The sequence below is a fragment of the Mchenga conophoros genome, linkage group LG16 (assembly GCF_057382185.1).
Source record: "Mchenga conophoros isolate Kocher_MC1m ecotype Shallow Benthic linkage group LG16, M_conophoros_male_GT1.1, whole genome shotgun sequence".
Classification (NCBI taxonomy): Eukaryota; Metazoa; Chordata; class Actinopteri; order Cichliformes; family Cichlidae; genus Mchenga; species Mchenga conophoros.
Window position 1 is genome coordinate 25,320,720 of NC_140541.1, and position 27,528 is coordinate 25,348,247.

The 27,528-nt window shown below is 39.8% G+C and overlaps 1 protein-coding gene across 6 annotated transcripts in view; it reads left to right on the forward strand.

Moving 5' to 3' along the window:
* igf2bp2a (insulin-like growth factor 2 mRNA binding protein 2a) overlaps positions 1-27,528 on the forward strand; it is a 60,178-nt gene that overhangs the window by 13,106 nt on the left and 19,544 nt on the right. For 5 of the 6 annotated variants that reach the window (XR_014888894.1, XM_085248686.1, XM_085248685.1 and 2 more), the window contains 3 exons: positions 20,742-20,790; positions 22,747-22,798; positions 27,177-27,240. Coding sequence is in view for 4 of the 6 variants with exons in the window: in XM_085248686.1 (XP_085104812.1) it covers positions 20,742-20,790; positions 22,747-22,798; positions 27,177-27,240 (165 nt within the window). In the remaining 2 variants the exon portion in view is untranslated. Of the gene's footprint in view, positions 1-2,772; positions 3,006-20,741; positions 20,791-22,746; positions 22,799-27,176; positions 27,241-27,528 lie in introns of those variants that run through there. The other variant, XM_085248689.1, reaches the window with a different exon arrangement.

The window sequence follows — 27,528 nt, forward strand, 5'->3', positions numbered from 1 at the left end:
AATTGTCGTACCCTTTGATAGAAGCACCGAGACACGCACCCCGGGCATTGGTGAAGCATTTACGGTATCACAGTTACAGTTTCCTCCTTTATTATGGTACATTATTAAAGATGGCGTATGCCTATGTAGGATTCATAAGCCAGGTTCTCTCTCTCTCACACAGTCACACACACAGACACACACACACAGATGGACCCTGATTTGATCAAATCACAGAAATGCCGCTGAGGGGAAAAAAATGCAGTTTTATTTGCTTTTGCCGTCTTTTCGCTCGTTGTTGTAAAATACAATCCACCGCTGCAGATGTGAGGTCTGGTCATGACGAATGATCCCATTACCATTATGTGGCTGTCACAAGCTCGAATCCGCCAGGGCCTTCACACCGAGATGGTGCTTTTCAGGGCAGTTGTTGTGGTTGTCTTGAAGAACTGGCAGCCCGTTTTTCAGAACAGCCTTCACTCCTAATAACCCCTTCAACTTAGACAGGGTGTTTGTTAAAGAGGGGAACCAGGCTCGTTTGTTTTCTGCCAGGAATGATGAAAGCAGCCGGCCTGTAAATACTTGCAGATTTGTTTTGGTGTTTCTGTGGAGGAGTGGCGTAAACTCGAGTGCGACTAGAAACAGTTGTTAAATGAGTGGACTTTGACATCCTGCTTGCCTGTCATTGTTATTAATACTTTGGTTGCAACTCAGGTGGATCTAAGAAATGCAGATCTTTAAAGGGGGTTATTTTCAGCCTGTGATTGTCTTTAAGTAAAACTGCACATTAGATTTGGCAGAAGTCTGACCCTTGTATACAATATATCCTGTTTTTGTGTTGCTGCGTTTGCAAGTTGTAGCAGTTTGTTACATAATCAAACCTGGAAAGCAAACAGTAAAGAAACATAAACTGCTACTCGGGCCGCAACTTCATGCGCGTTGAAGAGTTGCTGCAGCTTGGCAGACGTTTAGACTCCACTGAGCTCCTTCTAGTCCCATATATAAGAGACTAGAACAACAAACCTTTCCCTCAGGCTTTTTCACAATCGCCAATAACTCTCTCTCGCCTTCTCTGTCTCACTTTAAATGCTATCCACGTAAATAGGCATTTCCACCCGCTACCCGCTGTTGTGCAGATCGGCTTTCTAACCCGAGGTATCGATGTCATCCTAGGATATTTACACAAGTATTTATTGGTTATCGATCAGGGCCGGTATCCCTGTCAGCAGCTTCCATAATTGAATTAGTCTATATACTACATTCCCACACAGTGTGCAGGCATCTGCCAAACTCCTCCTTCCTCACCCAAATCAACTGCTCCTCACGCTGAAGCACACGTAGCTCTGAATCCTTTCTATTTCCTGTGCGCTTCCTGTCGAGCCCCCCACTTCATTTCACAGAGCAGATCAGGATTTGGAGCCATTTTAGCCGCAGGATTAAAGTCTGACAGGGATAATGCCACTTCAGCCACTTGTGAGTCACGTGACACAAGATGATCTAAGGTTTTGGGAGGAGCACTATAATGTAATTAATGTATCGGAGGCTCTAATCCATTTGACTCCACCCCCTCGTGGAGCCGGATGGCCATAAACCTTAAAAGCTGCTCTTTTCCCCCGTAGAGGACAGTGAGGAAAACAGAGGGGTTGATGAGCGCCTCTTTCTCCTTCACGCTGCTGCCCCTCCACACACTCCCTCTTCTAAATAGAGCGGCCTGTTCACGTTATTTTAACCTTAAACCGGCACGCACGAGTGCGTCCTATGTACTGTACATAATCCCACCTCCTTCTTAATCTCCTGATGGCTTATCACCGTTACTGCATTTTACCCAGTTATGTAAAATTGCTGCAAGTCAGCAGCTAATTTAATATCCTACTGTTCCTACTTGTCACTGGATCTTTTTCGTATTCTTCACTAGCATTGTTATTTTTAAAAAGGTGTCACATTCGTGGAAAGTTTACTTTAAGTTTGCTCTTGTCAAATGCAAGCAAAGGAATTTACTTTTAATGTGTGCTTGTTATTTTATTATTATTATTGTTTTTCTTGCATTCCTAAAACTGCTGGGACTTTGCATTTATTAAAGGCGCTAAAAAAAATAAATGTTTCAACAATCAGCTGAATATTTATTGATTAATTAATGTTTAACTGCTTTTATTTCTGTCCAACTCTTAAATGAATTATTATTTCCGATATTTGCGGCTTTTTAAATAAGCACTTAAATACTGCAGGATTAAAGGTCAGGTGTTGCTTCTTTAATTTAATTAGTCTAAACTGTAATAAAGGTGAGAAGGAAGACTGCAAAAGAATAGGTGTAAACCTGTATAAATATACAAAGTAGGCTTAAAATAAAGTTAACCCACCAAATTTTAAAATAAACATGGCGACCGAGGCATCGTTAATAAATATTTCCCCCAATTTGGCGGTGATTTCCTGACCCGGTGTTTGAGAACACACTCTTTCCAAAAGCTGCGTTGTGCCGATGTTTGGAGATTAAGGACTCCACAGTGACGGCAGCTGCGACTGGCAGGGGTGTTTTGAAAGATGTTGCTCATTGACCAGACGTGCAGGGTTTCTGTTTCCCAGAGGATGAATCTTCACTCACCTCCTGCTAGTTACCGTGCGTATTTTCGCTCTCTGTTAGGAACTTCCCTGCAGATGGAGGTGGGGGAGGTGGGGGGCAGTGCATTCAAGTGTGTGTGAACAAGTAAAGCTTGCTCTCCAGAGGGAGCTGGAGGGAGAAGTAAGACGGAGACGTTGAGAGACAGACTGTAGAGAGAGCAGCAGACAGAAAGCAGGAACAGTTTGAGGGCTTGCGTAATGTTGAGTGGTGTGCATGTGTTATTGATCCTGGGACCTACACCTATGGCAGACGCGCTGAGCCTTCCAGCTACGGTATAATACCTTATGGTTGGCAGATTAAAGGATGAGACCTCAGGAACAAGCTGCACAACTCAACATAAAGCAACAGAAGCAGCCATGAGGAGCAGCTAGCAGCGGACCCACACACTGCACCGCCGCAGTATGAGCTGGTATCCACCTGTCAGTAGCTGTAGGCACTGAGGTGTGTGAGAGGCAGACACAGGAAATGCATCAGTGTGTGCATGTAGAGAGGAGTAGACAAACTAGTCCGCTATACTGTACATTAATGTGTTTTGGATGTGCATGTGTGTCCCCGTTGTCTGGCTGTATGTCTGTCACTGACTGTGCTGACTTTGTGCTTTGTGACGGGGACAGAAGGGTCCTCGGTTTCTGGAGGAGCCGGCAGGCATTTGATGTGCACAGGACAGGACGGCACATGAGGAGCACTCTTGAATTATCTTTCTGTTTATTATTCTTCCTTCCTCCCCCCCCCTCCCTTTTTGTTCTGTTGCTTGTGGCTCAGTGGTGAAGGAAGTGGTTTGAGCCCCAACGCATTAAAATGTAAATGCTGTAATTGCAGCTGATTGAATGTTTTCTGCATTTTGCGTGATTACCAGAAATTACTTTTTGAACAGGATTACACATAATGCTCCACGTCCCTCGTGAATTAGCCTATACGCTTAGTTATGAGTGTAACACTCATTCCCGTGAGCGTGATCTGTGAAATCACAGCAAGTTTGGCAGCCATGCAATTTACACAATTAACTTCTTTTTTTTTAATTAGCACAGAGAAATTACTTTTCAGTGCAGCAGAAGTCTGTGTCCAGTATTTAACTTTAGAAATAAATATAATTCTAGAAGTTTTTGAGGAAAAAAAATGTACATCTTTTTTTACTGATTATCTTATGTTATAATAATTTGGATTTGCAAAATACAGGTAAATAGGTGGCTCCTCGTTTGAGCCATAAACCTTTGGAAGCTCGTAATGCTAATATATACACACAAAATAGAAGAGATTTTAAGACCTTATTTTACTTTTTTTTTTTTTTTTTCACATGGGAATCCTGCAGTCCCTACCATCCCATTCAAGTATAACAACAGTTTGAAAATTAGATTTATATGTATTAATTTGGGAGACTAATATAGGCTAATAGAATACTATTCCCTTAAGAGCAGCTGTTTATGTTATGTTTTCTGGATGTTTTCTCCTTTATTACTCAGTACAGTAGGGATTTGATACGAAAGTGGGAATAGAGAGTGTGTGTGAAACCGGAAATGATGTGGGACGGACTCAAACATTCCTCATTGGTCAGCGCTTGGTAGCGACCTCGCAGTCGTGTCTAGAAGCTCTTCAGACCCCCAACGTTTGTTGTTGCTAGGTTTCTACATGGAAAATTGTGAGCACAAACAAGAAACAGCAGCTTCTCTCAGCATGAGGAAAAAAAGGTAACGTAAGGCACATTAGCAAGAAAAGAGCGCTAGCCTGTATTGTGTTTACCTCGTTAACTATGAATGGTTTAGCTTACAGTAATTAGTGAATGTAAGTCAGCAGATATCAACTGAACGTTTTATGTAAAGCCTGGTCAGTTAAAACAGGTCTGGTTCTTTTAACTTTTTTTTTTCTTTGAATAATTTAAACTTCTTTATTCCACCAGAGACATTACAGAAGAGATACGTGGCACTAATTCCCAGACAAAGGGTGGTCGAGCTTCCGGTTTTTTAAAAACAAATAAGCTCTTTAAAACGGTATTTTTGAGGCGACGTGGATAAAGAGTTTTAGGCTTGCTTTATCATATTTTTCTAGTGTTACTAAACATACAGTTCCCCTTTCCTGGTGACCGTTGAAATGAAAGTTATCTGAGATAAGTATTTAAAAAGGAAAATCAATGGAAGGTAAGATGGCGGCTGCGCGGAAAGTCTTTGTGTTCAGAGGCCTTGAGTTCATTTAAATCTAGTAGGCTGTTTTTACATGTAAAGAACATGTTTACATTTTTTTTCTTTTTAAATGTTAGCACAACATTTGTTTGTGTTATCTTAAAAACAAAAAGGGTTGTATTATTAGTGCACTTAAGGCCAATGGTTAAAAAAAGTCAGATTAAAGGCACATTTTTCCTCCAAATGTATATTCATTCAGGGTAAGTTTACCATTTATTTAAAAAAGTTGATACATACGTATTACATTTATTAAATTCAGTAATAACGTCTCCTGGAGTGTCACCAGAATGTAGGGGTCCTCCATTGTGCTTGCACATTGCATTGAAGGAAATAAGAATGGAGGCCCTTCCTTAAATTTAGTTACTGCACTTTCTAATAGACATCTACTGTAAATAATTTTCCCTCCAATTCTCTCTAGTCCCATTATTGTACATTGAAATTTAATAGTTTAAATTTAAAGAAAAAAAAAGGCTTGGAAGCACATTTACACATTGTATGGCAGTACCATCGGCAGGATATCACAAATGTGTAAAATGCTTTTGGTGAGGGGAAAAAACCCCACTGTATGTGAGTGAATTTATACCAGAATGTGTTTGTTTTTTAGTGTTGTGCTTTGTAAACAGTCCCTTACACCAGTGCTGTTAATCTTCTTTGTAGTTTGTCTGCTGGCCTCAGGCAGGCCTGGCAACCTGTGGTTGCTAGGGACGAATGCGTATTCGCAGATTGGTGTGCGAGCGGTTGCTGGCAGCCACTCATCGACTGCGCTGTGGTAGTGAAAGTGTGAAAAGTGTCTCACACACAGGAAATCAGGTATCTACTCTTTCAAAATGTTGCACCCTTTGAAATGTATTACAGAAGGTGGCCATTCTCTGTTTCCGGTGTGCAGCGTACGTTTTCAAGTGCTCAGGGAATAAACATTTTTCTTTAGTGATCTATGGTTGCCAGGATGTTGTTGACTGTTTTCCTAGTGTGTTTCTATGTTGCCGAGGCTCTACAGCAGTATTTTAGGTGGATCTAAGGGGTTAGGGCCCCACCTTTAACAACAAGCAACCGAGGATTTTTTTTCATCAGCTTTTATTTGAAGTAGTTAAAATAAATATGAATTTGTTTTCCTTTCTGAAAGCATAAACGGCCTATGTCACGCTGACAGATACCTATTTGTTTGGAGCATGCATGTCACGATTAAGAGCAGTTGTTCAAGAGACGAAGAAACTTTCTTTATCTTTTTTTTTTAATGCATTGTGTACTGATGTGGATCCCATACCTCCTGACTTGAGCTTGATGTTCTAGGGCTTCAGGGGTTTTTAGGTACACTGAGCCTGGATGGTTTTCTCATACTGTTTGAGATTTTTTTACACCAGAAGCCTCAGTGGAAAAACACAACAAAACATTTTATCTCGAGAGTTGTTAAGAAGTAGGTCACCTGTAATTAATGGATGTGGTTTTTCTTGCATTTATATTTAGACTTTCACGTTATTATTATTTTTAAACAGTAGGGATATTACGTCAGGTTCTGCCTCTGCAGGAAAAAAAAAACATGTAATGGGCTAGAGTGAGGATGAAGTCACTTAGTGCAGCAGATAGCTACCTTTTCTATTGAAAGTAGAAAAACCTTGAACAATAGAGAAGACGGGAGTTAGCTGAAAATTTGTGCCTGTTGTATTTTCTCCTTGAAAGCTTAGGCGGTTTCTCTTGAGAGAAGTTAATGAATTTACAGCGCAGTGCGCTGCTGTCTCTCTCGCTCTCTGTTGATACCAGTTAGTGTAGCTCACCAGACAGCCTCTTTCTTTCTCCCACTCCTTCTCTCTTCTATATGACAATAATCATTTGAATAAGAAGGTATTTAATTACACTTTGAATTTCTGTGTTTAAGTGAATGGATGACCTATATTGGTCCTCACCACGCACAAAATCACACAGTAACAGTGATAGATTAGTTATGTTTCCTTCATTTTTACACAAACATTTGTCTGCGTGTTATCAATAGAAGCTTTAATTTTGAAAACTTCTGTAATTACAAGGCCTGGTTCAAATTACTCTAGTCGATACGTAATCAGAGTCTTGGCAACATGCCTGCTGAAGCCTTAACTTCCTAAGACCCGACCTCTTTCATGGCATGCATTTTTAATTTTTCGTTGCTATTTTGGTTGATTGGGGCCTAAAGAATGTAAAAACAAAGAGTTACCAGATTTTTTTTTTTATTTTTTACTTAAGTTTTGTTTTTGTGAAAAAATGAGATCCACGCATAAGTACATTTGTTTCAAATTTTGATAGAACAGTGGCAGTATAATGTCCTCGTAAGTGGATATCAGGCTCTTGTAGAGCTGGGCGATATGAGATTTTTTCATATCACGATATGTTTTTTTCATTTCAGGCGATAACGATATCTATCACGATATAAGCCAAATAACTATATTTGTAAGATTTAAATGTGCCGTTGCTCACAAGTAAAATGTGAAATAATCAGCAGCTTGTTTTTATTTCAATATTTATTTCCCATAAGTTCAACAGGGTAGATGTACTTAAGGAACATGAGACTTTTTCAGATAAATAAAGGCAAATATTGCAAACTACACAAAAGGCAGCCGCTAAAGCGTTTAAGTTTCAAAATAGAACAAACGAAACAGACTAAATTGTCAATTCCACTTAGAAACAAAATATTAATTCTAAAAATAAATCTTAGTTTGTTTTACAGAAGAACAGACAAAACTGACTAACTTTTGTCAATATCAAATAAACTGAGAACTAAAAGGAAATTCTCAATCTCTCCTTGTTGTATAGCTTAGCTTTTCAAACAGTTTTAACAGTTACTTTAGTCTGACAAAAGCCGAATGACGAATTAGCGCTTCCAGTCAGAGACTGAGGCTACGTCCACACGTACACGGGTATTTTTGAAAACGGAGATTTTCTGTTTTCGTTTTAAAAAATAATCCCGTCCACACATAAAGGCAGAAATGAAGGAAAACGCTGCTATGAACATGCCAAAGCAGCAGGTGGCGCTAGATTCCTAACCGTGCAGAAATGTTGGCCAATCAGAAGTCTAGAAGCCTCGGTGGGAAAAAGTAAACAAAGCTGGGGCATAGAAGCAGAACCGAGTCGTATGTGTGGACGGACAGTAACTGTGTGTATATGTAAGCATTTAAACACTGCAGAGAGTAGAAGTAACAGTAACAGTATTGTAGAAATTCATTTCACCGAAACAATAACGTAGCGCACAGTGTGACGCATGCACCAGTTTATTGTATTTCCAGACTTGCTTTCGGCACAATTTACAGTGCACGCTACTCTGTTTTTTGTCAGACTTGAAATAGCCGAAATACCTTCACACTACGGAACTTCTATGGCTCTTCCGTTCGACAATCTCTCCGGCATTGGAACCATCATCTGTTTTCTCTTCGGTCACGCTCGGCTGATTTTTCTAGTCGGCACACTCATTTCCTCCATTATGCGCTGGCTCCATTACCCGCTGGCTGCTTCCCAAACAAACACACGTGCGGCTTGGCACTTGTGCTGTACGTAACAAGTCACGCGACGTGACGCTGCGGCTGTGATTGGTTCGGCTCTGCGCTACTTGATTTGGATTGGCTGACCTTTTTTTTTTAATATTTATTTATTTTTTTTAAGAGGACAAGAGCGGCGAGGTCTATCGCGATAGCTTAATTTCTCTATCGAGTAAAAGTTATATCGCGATACATATCGTTATCGTTCTATCGCCCAGCTCTAGGCTCTTGTAGAGAAAAATTAAGTATTTTGGTCTAGACGTCTCAAAATGTGATGTCCACATATGTGGATGCCAGGTTCTAGGAGGTTAATGGTAAGATTAGTTATTACATGTTATTTTATTGACATCATATTTCTCTTTATTGTTATTGAAAGGGTATTCTCCTTGATGGGAAAAATAGACATTTTTTTCCTCCTAAATTTGCTACATTAGTCTAAAAAACTTGTAATCTCTTCTTGGATCTTTCCTCTTGTTGTGCTTGCCTGCTTTTTTCACGTTTTTTTTTTTTCTTCACTTTAAGTGTCCAAAATAGACTTTCTTTCCCTTTCAAAATAAATGTGTGACACACATTTATTGGCGCTACACTGCAGGGACATACATACATCTCTACCTGTATTGGAATAAATAAAGATAATTAATCCTGATAATTCACAGTAGAACCTTAAAATAAGTGTAATATATCAGCAATATGACTTAAATTTGAAAAAGTGCTTGTAGGCTAATATAGTGAATTTAGTTAAAGTTGTAGCTTATGCGCTAAAGAAATGTCGTAAATATGTCTATTTCCCTAATGCGGAGGGACATTTTAAGTCTAGCCTGTGTGCTGGCCCACACCCTGCACAGTAAATAGTGAAACTCACAGCTCAAAGTTTTGTCTGACCAACAGTCACTTTGCTGTGGTTTTTCTTTTTCCAATTGTGAAATTTAAAATTTTTATTACACTGTTTTTATTTATTAAGCTCTTAAGAGAATAGATTTTAAGGCCTAAAACAACTCTGACATGTTATTGCCATTTGTCAGTTTCCCACCTGCTCAAAAATAAATTTAGCAAAACAAGTGTTTATATAGTAATAAAAATGTGTTTGATTTAAGGTGTGTGAATGACTTTACAGTCATTATGAAGTGCTCCGTCGCTTTGTTTGAAGCAAACCATTGTCATTTAAATAGAAATGGATTATGCTACAGTTATGGGCAAATGAAACATTTTTTTTAAAAATACTCATTTCATTGGCTTAGCAGGCATGACGGGAGAAAATGCGTTTTGTGTCAGCTGGGCACCCTGTGGCATTGTAGCTCTGACTAAAAAAAATAAAATTAATTTGTGATGATTACACCTGAGAGCTGAAAATGATTTTTATATCTGCAACACTGTGCAAATAACTTTTGGAATAACAAGAGGTGAACCGGTGGTATTGTAAACATTCATTCATTTTTTTTCTTTTTTCTTTTATTGTAGTCAAACTGCAGTTTGCTTATCTTCAAGCTTACCTGTATTGTACAGGCAGAAAAGTTAATGACTTTGGACTGCCAGCTTTCACTACAATAGGGCCTCAGACATGAACGCTGTGTTTTACCTGAATCACTGAAATCTGTTGAATCATTTGTAATTATCTCATTATATAACCCAGAGTCACTGCTTGGTTCAGCAGTTAATCTTGAAATGTCCCTACGTACATGTAAATGACGAGGAACAACACGCAGTGTTGCCTTATTTACATCTTTCTATTAACCAGCCGAGTGAGCGTCGACAGCAAATGTCAACAGGAAGGCTGTGGCTTCCATCTGAGCCGCATGCGCCTACCTGCATGCCTTTCGGCCTGTGCCTCCCCGCCTCGGTGCCACGGTGAAAACTAATGCGTGAAGAGAAACGGGCAGGCAGGTAAGCCTGCTGCATTCTGATGAGTTCTCGCCCCACGAGGTCTGGGAGGGGAACTGAAGCAGGCACCTGAGTGCTACATACCGAGATGAGGTGGTTAGCACTACCGTGGAGCAGCAGCTTTGTTCACTCTGCAGCATCAGTGTGAAAAATATGTAGTTAGGGAACAATGGAAAAGGGGAGACCAACTGCCTGTTTTCTACCTGATGATCATGGGATATACTGGAGGGATAAACACCATTAAGTGAAGCTGCATGTGCAGAAGACGTTGACTGTAACACCCTTCAATATATTTGATATGTCACTATACGTTTAGTCAAAAAACAACAAGCATTTTGTTTCTTTACAATATGACTGTGTTTTTACCCTGTGAAACCTGTCCATGTAGGTGTGAGACGTATGTTGTCAAAGAAGTGTCTTGTAGTCATAAACTGATCGAAATCTAACTTGACCCTGCAGTTTTCCTCAGTCGTATAGAGCATTTCAGTGCCTTTCAGCTCACTGGTTTGGTCTTCTCATTGCTTATAATGACGTTTTTATCTGGCCAAGCAGTTCTCACCGAACAAGCTCTGACAGTACATTATCTGCCCACCACTGAACAGTCCTCAGTTTTTGCCATAACTGGAAATGATGGATGCTTATATTTAATACGGCCAAAATTTCAAGCCTGCGTACAAGTAATCCCCATTAGGTTGCAGACTGCTGTAAACACTTAGTTTTCAATTTTTTTTTCTCCTTCTACTTCTTCTTTTCCTGTTCCCTGTTTTTGGGCTAGGTTGACGTCAGCTGCTTATATGGTCGTGTCAGGCACCCCTAGATCTGTGACTCTGTGAACAAAATGGCTCACCCAGAAAATGTTTCTTCCGTTATGCTTGAAAATGCTGTGCAGCCTTTTAGGGGTTTATTAGGATGTGTCTTAAAATGAGCTTTTTCCCATTGTGAAGTTCAGTTGAATTTTCTTGCTTTTTCTAAATTAGAATGCACAAGTATAGTCTTGGTATGTGGTAAATGTATATCTTTTACAGGTTTTTTTTTCTACGTTCTCTTCATAGATGGTATCAAAAGTATATGTAGCTACTGTGATATTACCCATACGTTTTTGAAATCTTAAAAAGAGGATTTCTGCCATTGCCATCTCAGTTACAAAAAGTTGGATTTGACGAGAAGGGGCGGGTCTAACTGTTGCTAATGATCTGTGATCGACAGGTTGTTAGGCTCTATATAAGGTCAAAAAAGGATCTATTTTTCAAACTGTAAATAATTTAGAACTACTTTGGTGGAGTCCTGGGATTAAAAACATGGAGGTGGAAATGAGCATAATCAGTCCATTTTAAGAGTAAATTACAGTGGCAAGTTATGTTTCATTTTCAGGGCTGCATGTCTCCAAAAATACTTTAAAATAGGTTCAAAGATGTATTTTATATCTAACTGTATGAGACTGTAGGGTACTGATTATCTATAACTAATATGGAAAGCAAAAAACAGAGGGCTTTTTGCCCTCCTTTGATTCTTACAGGCAGTGGTTTTGCTGATTGTCTATTGGTTATGATTATATTGTGCTTCAGTCTTGACATCTGATAATGGTTTGTAAATTGCAAACTAAAGTCATTGCAGTGTCGTTCTTTTCATGCGCCTCCTCCACTAGGAAAGAAGAAAATGAACCACAGCTGCACCAGTGCCCAACCATAAACCATTTCAACTCAGATATTATTAAATAGTCATTAATTCAGAATCATTTCCTAAGAAATTAGGAAATGATTCCAGGAAATTTCTTCCCAAGAAATTCGCTGGATAGAGTTAATAATTATTTGATATGTATCAAAAATATGAATGTCCTTATAGGAGTTTAAAACCCAAGAATAGATTTATTTACCATACATTTGTTTGTGCAGTTGTTTTTTGTTGATGTTGATAAATCCCATATTTTGCACTGTCACTGCTTATTTCTTACCTCTCCAATGACTGCAAAATTGCACATTCTTCTCAGAATTTCTGGAAAATAATTGGAAGATTGCTGAGTCAGAAAACTCAATGCCACATTTCTTTTTCAAATTGCCTTGTACAGCCATTATCTCCAATATATTATATTTGTTCTGTGCTCTTAGATGTGTCCTGACAGAGCTCACACAACCCAATATACAAACTCAAACCAGTGTGCAGAAATGGAAAAATTTTGTCGAACAGCGTCATAGGTTTGTGTGATGTCCTGTTTATGTTTTGCTTTAGAGTCTGTTTGTCCTTGTGGGTGGAAAAGCAGGAACAAGTCTTTGTGGCTAGAGGACGGTAACAACGTGTATAGACACCACTCTCATACAAATCCTGTTATCTCTGCTCCACAACAATTGGATGGGACTTAGAGAAGCACTTAGGCGCACTAAACAGAAATGGTCTGAGCAGCGTCTTAATCCAGCAGCAGAGAGTGGGCCACTGTGGGAGTGCCAACAGAGTTTGAAAGGAGAAGCGGGGGGACGTCTTCCACTCTGAAGGGTGTCCCGAATATTGTTGACTTGTTGCGCCTTCTCTGAGATTTCAGGGCGTTTAGGAGCTTAAGGGTCAAAACCAGAAAGTGGGTTAATTCAGATTAGATGAATCCGCTGCATCCCCTTGGTGTCTAAGGACCACTGGGCTTTTTGACCAACCCACCCAAACTGAGCCATATACTGTTTCACCACTAGTCTCAGCGTAAATGAAAACTGTCAGTGCAGACTTGCATTTACCGTAAAATCAGTCCAGACTGAAGATGTAAGAGCAACAGCCACTCACATACATGCGCTGGCAGCTGTAAATGCAGCTGATTGTTCGCTGATCACATTATGCTGCACTCAGCACTGCACTACCATACATAAAAGAAACTGAGACATTAGTGTTGCCTGCACAGTATATATCACTGCATTAGTAACATGAGCATGTAATAGGTGCGTAATCACATGCCTCCAGTGTGATTTACGACCGCACAGTTTTTCATTTCCTATTTTATCTGCATAGTACAGCTGATGTGATGGAGGCCGGGTCATCTTTCATTTTGTGAAGCCATCACTCGCATGAAAATATGAAGTCTTCCGTCAAGCTGTTTCTAGATGCTGTGAACTTCCTGTGTGTGTGTGCGTTATATCCTCAAGCATGGCCGTCAGTTGCTAATAGAGCCTTTTGCTAGCAACTGAACTGTTTTGTTAGAGAGTTGTTTTCTGTTTTCTGACAGAAAATAGGTTCGGCAATATTGTTTATCTTATCCCAGAGAAGAGATTATCTCCTTAAGCATTAAGCAGTAAATATGTTCCTAAGCTGTTGTGAAACAGTGGTGAGGACTTTGTAATATGACATGTTTGCACTGACAATCAGCCGGTGTTGACAGCTAAATGGATGCTGGAAAGAGGGGAATGACAGTTAAATGGAGAAAAAACTCCCAACACATTTATCATTCAGGTGAATGTTGCAAACAATTATGTGAGGACTGCAGTAGCAGTGAGTGAGTGTGCAGAGGTGTTTGTGTGCGTTTTGTGAGGCAGCGTGCTCCGGAATGAAAGACTATTTGAGATGCCTTTTTATTTGTCCAGAGCGAGCCACCCTGCTGGGCGCAGGACAGCATGCCTTGTGAGGCGTCTCTGACAGCCTGGGCATCCACACAGAACAGGGTGAGAAAGGTAAACAAGGCTCTTAAAGATCTCATTAGAAAGAAACCTTTAGCAGAGAAGGAAACGTTTAATTATTCACTTGTGAGTTTCTGTGTAGAGGGGAAAAAAAGGAAGGAAAAAAGGTTTCCCCCTCAGCCGAAATTCCAAAAGAGGCCTTGGGGAAAAAAAGCAAAACTTATCGTGTTGTAGTGTGTTTCTAATGACATAAGTGAGTTTGATTTTTGGGGGTTAGGAACAAAGTACACTGAGATTATGATAAATTGAAATCTGCACTGTGCATGCTGAGTGAGCGTGGAGGACATTTTGAAAAGCACATGTGTTAGGAACATAAAGAAAATTTGTTTCATATGAAATATTTCTTCTGACATACAGTTAGGTCCGTGCCTGTCATGTCAGTTTACATGATATAAAAGTGTCATATCACAGTATCAATGATATAGGAACACCATCCATTTAGATTCAGTGACTCAAACAACGAGGGAAGCCCAAGCATGTCTGAGGGCAAGAGCCTCCAGTGGTGATTTAGTATTTAAAAAGTGAACTACTCAGCAACTTAGAATCAGCACAGTACTTTGCAAAACATGCAAGAAAACTATTTCTGCTAAATGTGGAAACAATGCATGTTTTTCACCACTTGATACACGTGTGACTCAAAAGTAAACTAATACGTTGACAAAGTGTGGCTGGAGCGGTCACTTGTTGCAGTCCATAGGACAGGAAGAGCAAATGCTAGATGGAAATGACTGATGTGGTTACACAGTAGAAAAGAAATGCTATAAGCAGTTGGTTACAGGGCTGTAATACATGGAAAAACAAAACATACAAGGTGCTGGGGTTGTTGCAGCATGTCACATCATGGTTCCCCTTGGACAAATTGTTTAGTGTTAAAGTTTGCAAAGTGAACTTGAACTTAAAAGTCTGTAGGATGTTTTCATAAATAAGTAGAAGAAATCGATAATAATTCTTTTCTCTTCTCTAAATAATGCCACGCATCATGGTCAAATGAGGTTGCATACTAGTAACCAATGGCTACAATGGTGCATTTTTTTTTTCTAAATTAGCTTTTGGCCAATACCTATCACTAGGTACTAGGCCATAAAAGAGGGCACATCAGAAGACCAGCAGATTGATAAGCTTGAATTCCGTAAAAACCTGGATTTGTCTCTGTTGGCTCCATCCAAGTGATCATTCTCTAGTTTGTGATTATAAACATGGTTGTGAATCACCATGATGCAAAACAGGCTCACACACCTGTCCCTAAGGTGTCTTCACAGGTTATCTTGAAAAATTTGGACATCGGTGCCCGACATGAGGAAATTTACTGCCTAAATCTCTGAGCGCTGATGATACGACGATAACGTTCTGGTCCATTATGAGCTGCTGCTGAGCACTTTAACATTATCATTAAGCAGTAATTTCACACTACTTCCTTTGCTGCAAAAGGGCATTTCACTGTGTTGTAAGCTGTGCAGATTTTGCTTTTGGGCCCAGTAAAATATGATGTTGGTAAAATATTACCTTGACTGCTGTGTCTTAAGAGACCTCATAGTAGCAAGATTGGCATGCTTTTTTTATGATTTCATAATGAATTTGCCCACCCGTATGGGTGCCTGACATGTGTGCCCTGTGTATTCTTGTGTGCAACTACAGGGTCTGGTAGTTGCAAGACTGGCATATTTTTATTTTATTTTTTTAAGAGGTATGTTAGAATAGGGCTGTGCGATATGACCAAAATCTCATATCCTGATATAAGACATCTATCGTCCCGATAATGATATAAATCACAAACATTTTCTGAAAGTTCAGTGAATCTCGGGCAGCTTGACTTGCGTGAAGTGTTTCCAGCTAGGTGTCGTGTACCTGGAGTTGAGTGTTTTGACCGATGCATGAAACTATACATTTTTAGACATAAGTTGTAACGGCCGCCGTTTTCTTTCTGAGTATTTATTACACAGCGTGCTGCGGGGAAAAGCCTGTTCTAACGTTTGAGTCTAAGGTTTATTTTTTAGCACCTGATGGCTATTTTTTGCTTCTCATCCGTAAACACTCTGCATAGTATTTCACGTGATTCCGTTTATTTTGAAAGGTCTCAACAGGATCTTGAGCTTTATTCTGAAAGGTTTATGTGGAAAATAAACAAGTGGACACGCTATTTTTTTTTACCGTCGTTGTTGCTAACGATGACGCATAAAAACAGGCGCTTGTCTGTCCTTAGTGTGGTTCTATTAAATATAAGAGATAGAGAGAACTTTAAGAAATTAATATAGCCACTACAGTGACCATCAAAATGGTGAAAAAATATTGCCGTAAACAGTTTATTTTGCGACACCATGAAACAAACGATAGCGTAAAATGAAACGATAGATGTTTTTACATCGTCATCCGATGTATATCGTTATATCGAACAGCCCTATGTTAAAATGTGACAAGACGAATGGAATATTAAAGCCTCTGTACCTTACAGCTTTACAGTCCTCTCTCACACACACACACACACACACCAACACCCCAACATCGTGGCCACTCCCATGGCTCTGGATGGTTTAAACGCTCAACCAAAAGATACAACATCCTATGTAGAAAACATTGTGCAGCTTCTGAAGAGTTACAAGGTTAGGTCACTTTAGCTACTGTTAAATTGAAAATGTTAAATGGTTATTTTATACGTTTACTAAATAAAATTTCCAGGGAAAATGGTATCTGGGCTACTTTTGTGCTTATATTTCACTTAGTCTGTGTCACTGGATGTAATGCTTTCTCACTGCTATTGCAGCAGTAATAGCAGGGAGCTACTTTTAATCCTTTAACGCTCCAAGTGATGTGAAGCTGTCCAAAAATTTGACGTCAGCTGATTGCATGCCACTGATTAGCAAGTCAGTGGCGTCACTTGATGACTCATGACAGTATCTCCTTCATAAAAATCAAAAACCCCATTTTTGAAATCCAGCAAAGAGGGAAATTTCTACACAAAAACAACACTGTGGTCCCAGATTCTGGAACACACACACACACACACACACACACACACACACACACACACACACACACACACACACACACACACACACACACAGAGCAGCAGGTATACCACCAACCAAAACCCAGTAGAGTTGACCTGAGTAGCTACTAATGGAAAAAAGGATATATAATGCTGACTTACTTTTGCAGTAAATTCACACTTCAGATTAACGAGTGTGTCATCAGTGACAGAAACTTACTGGAAAAGAAGGACTGAAAATGCCCCTTACTTAGATTTAAAAATGCTGCTGCCTGCAAGCAAATACCAAACACAAAATTTGGTATTCATTTATTTTTTCATATATTGTCAGAAATATCATGGCAAGTTTTCTTGAACTATCATGATATAATTTAGAATCTTTGTCATCCACCTCACTTGCAGTTTATATTTATCAAGTCACCCATGGTATCAAATATGGTTACTTCTAGAATATGTTGCATTAAACTGCCTTTTTTTTTTTTTAACAGCATGGGGCTGTTTTGCATGGTAACTGTTTTTTAATACTTGCACATGTGAATTTATAAGCTCTTATAGAATCTACTTTTATCAAAGTAAAAACGCTGCATAGATCAGCCCCAGCTGTAGTTATGTCTAGCTTGTTTTAGTTGTGTCTAAATTTTATAGACAATATCTCCCAGAAGCACCTGCAGTATTTGATAAATGTAGCCTGCGTTTCGGGTTGTGTTTTGTGTTAATCTCGTGTCATTCCTGTTGAAACTTTTCCCAGACTGATGTTGACACCTTGTCCAACTTCTCTTTTTTGCCTCCATAAAATGAGTTCAATTTCAGTCTTTGCCCATTTGCATTGACATAAGCTGTAGTCTCATGTAGCCATGTTTCTAATGTAAGGTGGAGTTAATCTTTCATAACTTGATGGGGGAAAAACCATCAATGTCTCACTTTTGACATTTTTGGGTACAAATTAATCAGTTAGTACAATGTTAGCGATAGATTAATTTGAATGGATGATTAATTTTATATTTGTTGACAAATAGATTAAACAGTCAATTGGTGCAGCTCTGCTGCTTCTATTTTAATCTTACTTGCACCCAAGTGATATGTGCCGATAGCAAGCTGAGTCTCTGCTCCAGACACATGAAGGTTTTAAAATCTGAAGGTAGAACTGAAAGCACAGATCAGAACAGAGGAGAACAGAGAACCTGTGAAAGGATTCCTCTAGAATGGTTGATGATCATAGGGTCATCTTTAGGAGCAATGCAAACTTTTGGCACGGGTTGAATACCCTCTTTCTCACCCCTCTGTCTGCCTGCTCTCTCAGAGGTTAAAATTCCTTCGACTGCACCGCTTGCGTGTGAGTATTAGTATGCACGCCTGTGTGCAGACACGGTTCCTTAGCTCGTACAGGTGGGTGCAGTAAATATTAGCTTTTCAAATGAACATGGCCACCCTCGGATATTTAAAGGCTGAAATTGAGAGGCTTTCTTTTTTCTCGTGGCAGGCAGCTCCAAACCAGCAGCAGACAGCTTGGTTACATTCAACAAACATTAAGTAACCATTGACTTCAGTCTGCATCTTCTACTGCAGTTCATTTTGGACTTGGGAAAGGAGGAGCTGAGAAAGGGCACTGGGTTCAAGCTTGAATGCAAGAAAACAGGAGATATTAGCAGATGACTGCCTCTGGTTTATCCACAGATAATAAGGGAACACAAATAAGTTGAGGATACCTGAAGACTGTAGACAGGCAGCATTTTATTTTACAGAAAGCAGTCATCTTGTGCTTATCCAGTGTATGCTGAGTGAGACCTCAAATGTGTCACTGCTTATTCAAGATGTCCCTTTGGATGCTTTCAGTCTGACAGGAAAACAGGTGGCTCTAAATAATGACTTATGACAGAGATGCTGAAAGAAATGGTGCATTTCTTACAGCGACGTTTTCCTGTTGAAGAATGAGTTTGCAAAGTTTATCCCAGTGTCCTGCTCGGGTTAGCCTCTCCCATCATCAGATTCACTAAAGTATCCATTCTAATATAAAGTAAGTGTTCAGCATCGGGCATCAAGATTAGTTGGAATAATTAATTAGCACAGACGCTATAGAGAAGTGGTACTTCTGAATTCACGGACTATTTAGGGAGACTACGCCGAATGAAAGGACCTTTCAGTTTCCATATTCTGCAGGTTGGGGATGCCAGCATTCGGAGCTGTTTTGAGGTTTTGACTTGGTCTTAAATCCTTTTCAGCTACTGGCTGCTTTTTGGATGTCACGGGTTTGCTTACAACGTTAGAAAAAGTGATGTGTTTTAGCGGTAGAGACAGATTTTAATTGGTTTACCCTTGTTTGGATATTGACTGCCAAAAGAGATCTTTCATCAAGCCACTTGCTTTAAACTGCCATCAGTGACAGAAAGCTTGCAGGCCACTGTGCTGTACAACACAGCAGGAATTGTCCGTTTGTTTTTTATCCTTGTGCATTCTGTTTTATTTCGGAATGAAGGCAGTATCTGAAGTGTCTATCGCTTTAGAGACTTTAAAGTTATAGTTGGAAGATTTATTGCTAAATATACATATAAAAAGGTGTTCTACTCTTAAATTAAGTTTGCTTTTTTGCTGCCGTTTCCCCTTTGCTTATCTTAAATTGGTATTGTCAGTTTGTTAATTTATTTCTTGGTATTTTAAGAAAAAGGGGAGAAGACACGTGACACTGTGTTTCTCCGGACAATCAGAAAAGAGTCATTCATTCGTGTCCAGCTGCCCGCGCAGTGCTCCCAACCTCTCCTCAGCCACTGACGGGAAATTCTGACCTGCAGTGTTTTACGCCCAGCCTGGTTCAGGAGAAAAATGCAGAATAGAAATGTTTGCCAGTGCGTGAACACAGGCATTCGAGGCGCAGAAAAGCTGATACGACGTGCGTGTTTGTTTGTGGGTCCCATGGCAATCCCGCCTGAACTGAAATCTATCGCTCATTATCACATCTCATTACATTTCTTCCTCCACTTCATATCTGCATCTCAGCCCTTCAGTCTCACTCGTTGTAGTGTCTCCTGTTTTCCCACCAAAATGCTTCTCAGCAGCATGGCTTTCTCTCCACCGGCTCCTCATCAGCTGCCTTCATCGCAGAGCTGGGCTCTCTCACGTTAATGTAGTTGTTAACAGCCTGTGGTCACAGGCGGTTTGTGTGGCTTTGCTGTTGGAGCTGAAACGCTCACAGGAGGCAGAGGAGGTGCTTTGTAGGACCTCTGATCCCAAATGGACCGGCCAGTGATGGACTGTGCTTGGTTGACTGATATAGTTTGACAAGAAACTAAAAAGACCAGGGGTTCAGTGTTAAATTACAGAAATTGAAGATACAAATGAAAGGGATATGAACTGAAAACCAGAGCGAGAAACTGTAAAAGAACACATGAATAAATTTTCAGGGAATACATGAATATCTTGTTTATTGCTGAATGTGGGTGCTTTTTGTTTCCTTTGTTCTCCAAACCAAAAACACACCCTCTGTTGCTCTAGTTACGTCACTCAGGACGAAGGAAACCCATCATTGTGGTCTGAGCGCCTCTTTTGTTTTTTGTTTTTTTCCTTGTCATGTGATACTTTCACTTCTCCAGTTGAGAGTAGTAAGCACAGTGCTTGTAAGATGGTGTTACCAGGAGTCACATGCTGCTGTCTAATAAACACCCTCACCTTACATACCTACGGTACCTTCAGCACATCTGTGACAGCCCTTTGATTGGTGATAATGAGCCGTGGGTGTTTACAGTGACTGTGAAATTACATAGAGTAAATATAGTACAGGTCTGATTCTACATTATGTCTTTGCTTTTGAGCTACTGATACAGCAGAGGTGTGTGTGTATGTGTATATATATATATAGAGAGAGCACAGTTTGCTGCCTTTGCTCTGAACACAACAGATGAGTGTAAGTTTATGTGAGTTTGTGGTTCGGGTCTGTTAAATTCTCTCCGTCTGTGTCTTTAATCTCTGCAGGAGTCGGAAGATCCAGATCCGGAACATTCCCCCTCATCTACAGTGGGAGGTCAGTGTGTGTGTCTCCGTCTGTGTGTGTGTGTTGGTGTGACAGTAATGCCCTGTTGATCAGCACCAGGTAGCACATAAACCAGTTTCCTGACGATGAGTCACCAGCCTTTATCCTGTGTTTGTGTGTTTATGTCTGTACTTGTGTGCGCGCTTATGTCTGTGTCGGTGTGCAGATGACAGTGCGTCTGTGTGTCGACATCTGTAACCTTGCTGGGGTCCAAGTTGGTTTTCTCTGTGTGAGAGTCTCTGTCTTCAAGCCTTTACTCTGTCATTTTTCTTATTTTAATATCTGCAGCCTGTCTGCGCTCACAGCTCTGGGCATGTGGTTTAAATGGGTTTTATTGTTTTTAATATTATAAACATTAGCGGATAAAAACGCTTTGTGTTTACTGAACAGATTAGGACAATTTGCCTTATTCCCCCCCCAATCTTTTAGTACTGCATACAGTTTTATTGTACAAAAGAATTTATTCACATTTAATAACACAGTATTTTTGTATTAGTATATAGATAAAGAATTGAATATCTGATAGAAAACACGTGATCCAAGTGGCATCTATTTGTTTCTGAAATTTAGTAGAGACGCTCAGAGGCAGCTCATTTTATTGTATGTGGCTCATTCAGAGTTATTTCATTTCTGTTGGACCAGATGAGTAAAATAATTAGTTTCCATAATAACCTAAATAAAAAATAAAATACAAACAAAAGTACAGTTTTTGAAGACTTAAAAGAAACCCAGCTATTTAAAAGCAGATAGTGGACAGCATGAAATGTCTTTAAAAAATAAACAAAAGATATGTTTTTCTGCATTCAGTCAGTCTGCGGCGACTTTTAGCAGCATGGTGCCTCAGCACTTTTGCCTCAGATCTGCATGGTCCTGGGCTCAAACCCACAAGGGCCTTTCTGTGTGAAGTTTGCATGTCCTCCTGAGGCTTTCACAGGTTTTCTGCAGGAGCTCCAGTTCTGCCTGCCATTGAAAAACATGTAATGGTAACCCTATCTGTCTTGCCCCAGGCATTTTTGCAAGAGATTCTTAATCTCAAGAGTTTTCTGGTAAATAAAATAAAATATCAAAGATGCGCTGCTGTAGTGAATAAAAGAATGTGCTGCAATGGCTCCTTGGCTTAACCATTCTAATGATGTGATTTATTCTTAATACGTGAAACACAATTCCTTGCCGCAAAATACAGTGAAAAGTTCAAAATGGCGGCCCTTCTTCTCTACTGATGTCACTCTTTGCACACTGCCGGTCCAGGAAAGATCCTTTGGTGGTTTTCTTTTTACATTACTTTTTTTTTTTTTTTTTTGGTTTTTTGGTTTTTTGTTTTTTCCTACATGAATCTGACCTCTTTCCGTTTGAACAGTGACCTTTTATTATTTAACATATTATGATGGAACGCTGCCACACATTCTTATATCATCTTAGGTGTTAGTATGTCTTTTATGTCTGCCTTATTTCCCCTTTGCACCATACATAATGTTTGCACAGCAAGATTAGGCTCTTCAGCCACAAGTATAACAACTGAGATACAAGTTTTTGGAATAATACTTTGATTGATCACACTTATGAATATTAAAGTATCTCTGTTTTTACCAATATTGCGTGACTGCAGGGAATGACATCTCTGACGCACGCACTTTGCCACCTCTCCAGGTTTCTCTGCAAGTATTAGCTGTGATCTCAGACGCCATTCAGCTCTCATTTTCTTTATTTACAGACAAGTCTGCACTAGCTGCAGCTACTCATCTGACATTAGGAAAAGTTTTTGTAGAGGAATAAGCTGATATGAAGTGACGTAATTAAAATAATGTAAGGTTAAAGGTCTGGCCTTCCAGTAATAAGCTTTAATCTAAAGATCAATCAGATCTTAAAGTCTTGATCTCACTCTAATGTGTATGTATGTCAGTGCTATTTTGTGTGTCTGAGTTTTATCTTTTCTCTTTTCCCCATCAGGTTTTGGATGGCCTTCTAGCTCAGTATGGTACTGTAGAAAATGTGGAACAAGGTACAGAATTCTTCTCCTCCCTGTTTGCTGTGCATGTCATCTTCATTTGGTTCCAACTGTTCAATTCACATGAGACTGTTTAGCATCACACACACACAAACATGCACGCACGCAGACCTCCCAGTGAGTCAAGTCTCCCTTTGTGACTTCACTTCCTCGTTACCATCATCCCACACAACCATTATCTAAACATAACCCATCTCTGCATATGAATCAGCCTTTATCATCTTGTCTGTCTGCATGTGTGCGTGTGTCTTATAAGTTTGACCCGAAGAGTCGAGTGTTTGAATTGCATGCAGCCTCTATAATAAGCACTGTGTACTACCACGGTTCCCGTTGGCCCCAGCGTATAGATTGAAGTGGGCAGACATGGCAGTAATCCAGTAGTAATGTGTCCACGTGTGTGTTTATGCCTGCATGTGTTTGCGAGATGGATCTCTTTTGGGGAGGTGCATCGTGGTAACTGGGGAGGACACTGCAGGCGCCTGTGGTGAGGCTTTTGCACTGTCTGATTTTGTGTGTGTGGTGTTTTTCTTTTTTTGGGGGGGGGGGGGTAGGCAGCATTAGAGCAATCCCTGCAAACTTTTTGCTGTCTAAGCACGCATGCATGAGTAATAGAGGCATGCACCGCAAGGTATAAGCACCAACAAAGATGCACATGTACAAATCTTTACACACACACACACATACAGGCACAGTGTCTCCTTGTATATCAAAACAGCCACAACCAACTACTACCCACTGTTGTCATGACAGGTGCTAAAAGAGAATCCGACAGAGGAGATACTCCACTCAGAGTTTACCACACGCTGCCATTAAACAGTCTACTTCATGCTGTACCACACACCGGCACAGCATTTTCCCTTCACCTCCTCTTTCAGTTCCTCAGCCCGGCTCTCCAAACATCGCTAGTTGCAGTGAATTATCAATGGAGCCAGCTTGCTCGTGTGTCCGTCCCTGCTTGCAGTCTCTGTCACTTTTCTCTGCCTGGATCTGTGCACTCTTGTTACAGGGGTGAGGTTTTAGAGAAGTCCGGTGTTCTTGTGTGGCATGGTCAGAGCTGCTGGTGGCGGGGTGGGGCAGAAATGGCTGTGAGTGCCGGTGCCGGGCACCACGCCAGGTTCAGCCCACTCGCCCTCTCTAAGCCAGCTGGGCGCTCTCCCTGGATTTAACCCTTTAAAATCTGCTATCTGCTGCTCGCTAACAGGTTCGGAAGTTTCTTTTTTAGACATTGATGCCTCTTATGACTGTTCACAGGAAAAGCAAGCTGAAACATAATTTTACTACTTCTGTGGTACACCTGGCATCTCAGACTTATTTATAATTGACATGTTTTGTTCTTGGCTTGCATGGGCATTTATGTGCCTGTTTTATCTAAAACCTCAGAAGTATCTTTACAGAGCTTTGAAGACCTGCTCTATTTGCCATTTATTTGATTTCACAAGCGTAGTTGAAAAAACGTAGATACTGTTGTCTCTTGTGGCAGAAAGCATTTCATCAATAACACAAGCTGCCTTTCTCAGACCTTGTTCTTTTGCCATTAGTATCACTGTTGTTCTCTCAAATTACAGGTATCATGCAGTTAAATAAAACATGCTGAAGTACAATGTGCTAAGACCGGTTAAGGAAACATGTATACCAGGGTGACAAATTAAAGGGAAACTCAAATTTTGACGCACATAGTCAGGAGAACTAGTGGCTCTTATCTATTTTGACACATGCACTAGCACAGCAGCCCTAAATCTTTCTAGACTTTATCCAGTGTAGGTACATGTGAGCAGTATTTAACCTTCCCATGTCAAAAGATTGTGTGCTGGTCGGTTACACCTGTCAAATATAAGATGAAGAAATATCTTTTAAAATAAAGGTAAAATAAACCACCACAAGCTGTTTTGGCAGCTTGTGGTGGTTCTGCATCTTGCAAATGAACTCTCTTATAATGTTTTTTTTCTTTAATTTGTCACATTTTTTTGTATTTATGCATTGCATGAGTTAATAACAGCAAAAACAAAACAAAACATTCTGAAAACATTTAATATTAGAGCAAACAAAACCTTTTTTGTGATCTCTTAGAGAACAAGAGAGGAGAAGAAAAATGTTTTGCAGTCGAGTCTCAGTATTCATAGCCCAGCTCTTGGCTTCAGCTAGACTGCATCTGTTGATTATTTCATTAAGTGATGAATATTGATGGCGTTTCTCTTTATTATAAGACAAAGAAAAAGAATATAAAGTTTGTGCTTGCTTATCGTTTTTCCTTAAATTGCTACAGTGATCAACTCAGCATCTGAGCTGTTTGATCAATGGACAATTTCATCAATCGATCGATTGTGAGCTTCCTTTGTAATTGCGTGTACTTTACAAGGCTCGCTTGAATTGAATTCCACTTACAGTTCAACCTTTGAAGAATTGAAGAATGCGTGATCTCAGCAGGAATCAAACCCTTCAGTGTGGCGGTATCCGTGTTGTTCTTTCCTCAGCGGACCACAAGTCTCGGCGAGGTGCTTCTTAGCGGTGCATTGCATTTTATCACAGATTACTTGCTTTGTTAAGGCTGTCATGTCAAACTTAAATAGTTATTGTGCAAGTGGCAGAGAGGCTATTGTGTTAAGCTGCTCCTGTCTGTAGAGGAAGCAGCAGGGTCTGGAGGGGAGCCAGTGTGGTGATGGTTGTAATGGATTCACACAGGCAAGTGGTTCTCTGGGTTAGGGCTGCTCAATTAATCGAATTTTAATCACGATTACGATCGGAGTTTTCAACGATCATTAAAAATGACTGAGCCGATTATTAGCCCCTCCCTCATGCTTTACTCTCGCGCTGCTCCGTGTGGCAAATTGAGCGCACCGCTCTGCATTTCGAACACGCGTCACAACAATTAAGAGGACCCGAGGGAAGCTCGGAAAGCTAAGCAGAAGTTATTTGGAGAGAAGAGTGACTGCCATTGGTTGAAAAGAGGTAAAAAAAAAAAACTTCAGTGGTGTGGAAACATTATGGGTTCGCGGAGTCAGACGTGGATCAAGTAGACATAGTGTGTAAACTTTGCTATGGTGTAGTAGCTGCACCACAGAGCAACACTGCAAAGTTCACTAAACATAGATCTTTACATTTTTCATTTATTTCTTATATTGCAAACATTTGCACTGTTATCAGTATTTGCACACTATTTTATATTATTTTTTAAAGTCATTATTCAATACATTGTTATTGTTAACCCTTTAAAGCCGGTCAGAGCAGCAAGCTCCGTTTTGTGTAACTATTTTTAAATCCCGCTAAGCTAGCGCAATAAATTTTTTTCCATATGAAACCAGAGGAGTTGTACTTACATCTTATGCCATCAGCTTGTCCTCGGTCACGGTTTCCTTCCACATATAGCTTTGCAAAAATTGCATAAAAAGCGCTTGCAGGAACAAAAACATAATATTCCAGAAACACGCTTTGCCGATCCGATCAGCTGTTCGTAACACTTCCCACATTGAAAAAGACGTCAACGCGAACTATCGCATTTCCTGCCCAAAACCAGAAGTGACGTCATTTTCGCGGGAAATGTAGTTTTTTTACTTGTAGGCCTTAAAAGCCTATACTGGTGTTTTTATAAGTCATGTTTGACTTTTCTGAATAGTTGCTGGGATGCTTAGAACTCGAATTGCACTGCTGGAAATAGTTTATTTTGATGCACCTGCTGTTTTCTTTGCAAATTTGCATCATAGGATTGTTTTTTTTTTTGTTTTTTTTTCCTGCAGTATATAAAAATTGCTGTATCTCCAAAATAAAACTATGAGGACACTCAAAATAAATTTCCTGTTGTTGTAAACTATTTTTTGCAACTTTTTTGTATTTAAAGTTTTGAGGGATAAACCTCTTAAATTTCTCCAAGTAGAAATATATGTAAAAAAAACAAAAATAATTTTCAATTTTTTTCTAGTTTATTGCACTTTTTTGCAATTAATGTAGTTACTATGGACTTAATACATACATATTATTAAAATATGGGCTATAACAGTTGTATTGATGTATAGCAACTTGAAATGCTCCCACAAATGGCACTACAACATGTAAAAAAAAAAAAAAATATATATATATATATATATAAAAGCTCTGGCCGACTTGGTTCTATGGTAGGTCTTAAAGGGTTAAATAAATATTGTCAAATAATCGTGATCTCAATTTCAGTGAAAATAATCGTGATTATCATTTTTGCCATAATCGAGCAGCTCTACTCTGGGTCACCACGGGAACCTGAATGCGTCTCTGACTCACCTACGGGAACAACAAAGAACTGCTATGTGCATGTGACCAAATCTCTGTTTACTGTGTGTCATCTTTTGGGTGTGTTTTTTTTTTTTTTTTTTTCATGTCCTTCTCTTTCTGTCTTGTTTTGCAGTGAACACTGATACAGAAACAGCAGTGGTGAATGTTACATACGCAACCAAGGAGGAAGCTAAAGTGTAAGCAGCACATAATAGTGACACTGATGCATGAAAGTAGAGCAAAACTCATGATATACTTGCACAGACAAGAAGCTGCAATACAAGGAGTATTGGTCCTGCTGTTCGTATATTTTTCTTTGTACCAGGCGGTTTCAAATGTGTATCCATAAAGGTTAGAGCAGGGTTGGTTCATCTGTGGCCCACACAGTAACAAACTCCTTGTGAACTGATTTTTCTTTTTACACAAACACATGTAAGCTTGGAGGAGGTTACTATACTGTAGAAAAAGACAGGATTAAAAGGTAG